The sequence below is a fragment of the Belonocnema kinseyi genome, chromosome 3, assembly GCF_010883055.1.
Source record: "Belonocnema kinseyi isolate 2016_QV_RU_SX_M_011 chromosome 3, B_treatae_v1, whole genome shotgun sequence".
Classification (NCBI taxonomy): Eukaryota; Metazoa; Arthropoda; class Insecta; order Hymenoptera; family Cynipidae; genus Belonocnema; species Belonocnema kinseyi.
In genome coordinates, this window is record NC_046659.1 from 117801540 (window position 1) to 117807281 (window position 5742).

Here is a 5742-nt window from a genome sequence, read left to right on the forward strand (position 1 = left end):
TTAGTTCTGAATTTTTCAAAAAAAAAAATTCTAAAATCGGTGCATAATTGCGTTCTAAATGTCATTTTGAACCTCGTTTTCCGATTTCACCCCACTGTGCTCCGCCGCAAGCTTCAGGTTATTTTCGTCAAGCGACGTTGATTGGCTGCCCCAGCATGGTATCGATGGGTGGCACTCTTAGAAATTTTTTCAAATGCGCATTTGCCGAATTTTCTTTTTAATTAAATGGCCAGCCCTGAAGCGAAGGGCTACGAAATATTTTGCACAAAGGAAAAATAGTAGCGTCAATAAAAAAAAGTTAAACATAGTCAATTGTGGCGAGTGTCCGAGCCCAGCAAATTACAGTTTTCGAAATTTACAAATACAAGGTATTATAAAAAATTTCGTAATTGCAACTGATTCCAAAATGAAACAATATTATCTCTTATTTTATTTTCCATCAACTACAAAGGACCCCCACTGGCACCGGGTTGACAGCAGCACTCGGAGGTCCCTCAGTTGCGTGAGGGAAATGTGGGTAGTGGGGTTAGAGCAAGCCGGTAAACAGCGATTAAATGAACATCGACCTTTCCGTCTAAATTAGTCCTTCAAGAAAAATGTTGCACCAATAAATTAAAGCTACTGCAGCTGATTTCAGTAAAATATACAGAAAAATGTTATAGATGTTTATAACAAATGAAATTAAACATTTTTTTTTCAACTTTTTAATTTATAAAATACTAATTGTTAAATTGAAAATGTTTCATATTCCGTATTTCAATCCTCGTTAGGTACAAAGGACACCCTCGAGCCAAGGTGGGTTGCAGCAGTTCGGCTGCGTGGGGGACCCGCGTGGTATATTCGAGCCATTAGTCGTTAATTATCACTTCGGTGATAATAGTATGCTAAAGTACCATTTCATTGAATTTGAAGGGTATTAAACCATTATAGATAAGCTACTAAGAAATTAAATTAATTTTCTTACCTTTCTCTTCGATCTGACCATCCTTTGGTCTCTCGTATTTTCTGCCTCCCCGGGTGGTCGCTTGCCCCACACCATGATGGCAATTCTGGTGTACGTAAACATCAGAACCAGAAGTGGTACCAGATATTGCAGGACCAACAAGGCGATAGAGTAATAATACCTGCAATAATACCTGTATCATCAGAGATAAGAAGGACATGTTCTGTTGTTTTTCCGTCTCCTATTTTATACCGACAGATTATACGATGCCCGAAATTTATGATTCGTTCAACTATAAACTTTGAAACATTTAACTGGTTTGATGGTTAACCTGAAAACAGTTCAGCCGCTTAAACTTTCCATCATTTACAATTTTTTATTTGAACTAGCTTCAATTCAGGACCAAATTCTTATGAATTGAAAATTTGTAGTCGCATCAGCATTCAGGATCAACAGCGAATGTATTATAGGATTAATTATAAACTGTAGGGTATATCTGGGGTTGTATAACAAAGGACAGAAGCTGAGCGTTCTGCAACAAAAATCCAGCCTCGCTTCCTACTTTGGGAATCGAACCCGCACCAGTGTGGTTACATAGTCAGGCGAAGAAATGTTGTGCAGTCCGCATTTGAAAGTGTTTATTCCGAAATCGAAAAGTTTCCTGGAGAATTAACTTTTATTTTTATGATACAGTTTCGATTTTCTGACCTAGTATTTTAAAAAGATTAACAATGAACTTAAATGTTTATTTATAATATTATTCTTAAGTCGATAAATCGTTAATACTTTTATTTAAAAATTTTGTTGTTGTTGAAAATTAATTTCTTTTAACAGAAAATTTAACTGTGATAGTTAAAGATTCATAATATTAGTAATTTAAAGGAATCTGTATTATCATCAGAGGTAGTCACTATCGATGAGTGTAGATGTCATTCTACAATCTGTGAAAATAGAAATCAAAACTATCGATCAAGTCAACTCTTTAAATAACAGAAAATAATTTACGTTATTTTTGACTAGATGTAAAATAAATTTAAAACATTTTTTAATTATATTTTCCTGAAAAATATCTTCTCATTTTGCTCTACTGGGAATCGAACCACAGATTTGCTTATTGCTGGTCGGGTGCTTTTCTAATGAAGCTATTAGAGGGATGGAAAAAAAATTCTTTTTCAGAAGTGAATTAATGACATCTAGACTCATTGATAGTAACTACCTCTGATGATAATAAAGATTCCTTTAAATTGATCTATCACAAGCGTAACACCTGGCTTGAGATAACGTTTACTTATGAAAAATGATAAAAAATTTCCGATTTATAATAAATAGTCTCTGCCATTCTACAGAGTCAGCCAAATATTTAATTACCGGTTCACTAATTTTATCTTACAATGCCAAATAAATTTTGATTTAATTATTTAATTATCTTTAAAATTTATTTTGTCTTATTTATGACTGATCCGTATAGGATCTGGCGTCCGCAGTTTATTTGTTTTATTATCTGTGAATAAGATAATAAATTTAACAGTTTAATTATTATTAAAATTAGTGCCAAAGTATAATAGATTAATTTTCAATAAATTGTTTTGGTTATAAATCCGGAATTTGATTAGCTTTTTGATTAAGGGCAGCTGAGACAGTATACGTCATATATCCTTAAGGTTATTTTTGGGATTGTTAAATATTATCATAAAGATGAGGATATAAAATAGTCTTGGGAGGGTTTGAGGACCGATAATTTTGAATTAATTTTTTTTTTTAATTTTAGTAGAAGGCAAGCTAGATGAATTTTTTTAAATGCGTCAGGGGTGGTTTTTTTACATACAATTTTTTAAAATATTCATATTTTTAATAAGAGTTAGTTGTTAGTGTTTCGGAAAATTATTTTTGCTATTTTTAGCGATATACGTTTGCTATTATCTAAGTATATTTTACTTCATGATAACTTTAAAATAGTCCGTAAAGAATAAAAATACTTGTTTTCTTACAGAGTCCGAGAATCAATTAAACAAATGACAATATACCATATATTTTTAAAATTAGAAATGACCATTTTTATTACAAATAGTTTATTTATGAAATTGAAAATATTTTTTTTACATTAGAATATTATAAATTGTTTCTATATATTTATTGCAGTTATTTAAGACAGTTTCAAAGTCTGCCTTAGCAAATCACGTTCGTCGAAAACTTAAAACTAAAATTCTTTTTTAGATAATAAGTTTGAAAAAATTTACAAAGTACGACTACATGATACATTCAATTATCAATATTTTTTTTTTTTGAATTTCTTAGCTCATTTTAAATGCACAGATTCATATAGCTGCGTCAGTTAGATTTTTCGCAGTGCATATGATTTTGGTGGGATTAAAAAATTTTTATTTATAAAAAGATTAAGATCTTTAGTTTGATTTGTATTTCGAGTATTAAAAATTAAACAGTCTATCAATATAAAACATTAAAATTGAACCCGTTCAATTTTAAATTTGTGAAATAAAAAAAGAACAGTATTGTAATTTTAAGCAATATTGGATTCTTCTCTTGAAATGAACAATTACGATTAAATCATATATTTAAAACTAAACAATTGAAAACTGAATTAGAATTGTAATTTTTATGATAAAAAATTATGTGATCACCCAGCCAGAATTATAATTAATTTTAAAAATTCTCTATTCCAAACTAAGAATATTTTCAAATGTTTAGAACTCATTCGAAATCTTAGAAATTGCTTAAAATCATTTAAAACTTTCGAACTCTTTTAAATTGACCGGAAAAAATTAACTATTGATTGGGAAATGATCGGTAATTTACAAACATCCAACATGTATTTAACTGTATTTTTATAGAATTTATATTAGCTTTTCGTTTTAAGATGAATTACTACATAAAATGTGACGTCAGTTTGTAAGAATTTAGCAAGTATATTTGTTATCATTAAACCCGTTTCTTATGAAATGTAAACATCTAATAAGGAAAGTTAGATGCCTGAAATTTTTGAGATAACGAACGCAGAAATAATACAATCCTTGGATATTTATTAGTTACATTGTCAGTGAAATTCTTTATTAATTGATTAATCAGTTTTTATTCTAGTTTAACAAGATGATGATGGTTTGTGCTCTCGTTTTATTCTCGACAGGTTTCCTTTATTCTATTGGTGAATATTATAAAATAATGTATCTATAATTTTAAGTACATTTTTTGACTATACGGAAATCCGAACTTGTTCCATTTAATCCACATTCTATTGCAGTTTATTTTCATTCAAACTTCATTCAAGTTTCTTTGAAATACTTACAAAATTAATCGGAGTTTATTCCGGAAAAATAGAGAATACGAGGTATAAAAAAATTGAATTGGAAAAGTGTCCAGAAACACTTTCCTATTTTTATTTTTGTCAATATGGATATTGATAAGGAATCGTGATGAATCTACCCCCCCCCCCCCGCAAATTATCAAAGTAGTTCAATGCTGAACATTGAACAGCAAAAAAAAAAGAATTTTGAAGAAAGCAGTTTAACTTTCAACCAAGTAGTTGAATTTGTATCCAAATGAGATTAATTTCAATCCAGAAGATTAATTTTGTACTAAAAAGAATATTTTTTCACAAAAAAATCGACTTGTAAACTAAATAGTTTTATTTTAAACCAGAGGGATGACTTTCCAACTAAAATGATGAATTTTCAACCAACGAAATTATTTTTTGACAGCGAAGGCTGAACTTTCAGCCAATGAGTTTAATTTTCAACCAAAAAATTAATAAATAATGTTTTTTAAGGCCTCCACCGCTTTTTTTGCTGTTAAAAAATGTTCTATTATACAAAATTTGCCGGCATGTTACAACCTGTATTTCAGGACCTTTTCAAAGTTTTTTCTAGAAGGAAAATACATATGTTCAAGAATAAAATGGAAATTATTTAATTTGTATGTGCTTATTAGTCGTTGATGTTTACTTACTATTTAGATAAAAGAAAAATCGCTGAAGACAACGTACAAATTTCAATTAATTTTTTCGTTAAGATTCTTATTGCTTGGGTATAATTTTTGTTATTAAAAAACGTTAAATGAGCAGAATATGAATGGTAAATAAAAAATTGTTTTAAAAATCGAAAACGTATCTTTTCCGAAAACCAATGTATAAAAACTCGTAACCTCCATTAGTAGCGCATGGAGGCGAAATCTTATATGGTCAAGTTAATGAGGTGGTTTATTCTATGGCGACATCTTTCTTCAACGTATAAAATTAATCGAAATAAAAAACTAGATTTCTACTTTTATCGATCGCCGATAATTATTTGCGTCCTGTGTCTTTTTATTTTCACTTTTAACTTTCAATAACAGCTATTACTTTGAATGAATTATTATTATGTATAATATTTAAATTTGTTTCTCATAATTATTCAATCGTTAGATTAAATTACTGAAGATACTTTTCACCAGAATGTAGCTTATTCAGTGTTACAGGAATAATAATTTAAAGTTTATTTTAAATCTAATTTTTTTTTGAATAATATAAAACAATATTAAATTAATAGATATATTGTGAAACCATTAAGTTTAATAATATTATGATATAAATTATAATGAAAAATGTTATTTGAAAATAAAGTTATCATAAACTAAATTAGAATTAAATAAAGGGGGAAGGTCGGTAAGGCCGGTTTTTGACCTAATTTATTTTTGGACCAAAAAAATCTGAAAAAATCATGGTAGTATCTTATAAGTATCCCGAGTCGATTGCACGCTAAACGGACTACCCTCCACCTCCCAGCCACCCCCACCCCCCCCTACAAATA

General features: G+C 29.3%; 1 protein-coding gene across 3 annotated transcripts in view; it reads right to left on the reverse strand.

Annotated features, from left to right (window-relative positions):
• The window catches only part of LOC117169307 (RYamide receptor), a 265162-nt gene that overhangs the window by 60116 nt on the left and 199304 nt on the right, over positions 1–5742 (reverse strand). For 2 of the 3 annotated variants that reach the window (XM_033355620.1, XM_033355618.1), the window contains exon 4: positions 965–1136. In XM_033355620.1, coding sequence (XP_033211511.1) covers positions 965–1136 — 172 coding nt within the window. The remainder of the gene's footprint in view (positions 1–964; positions 1137–5742) is intronic. The other variant, XM_033355619.1, reaches the window with a different exon arrangement.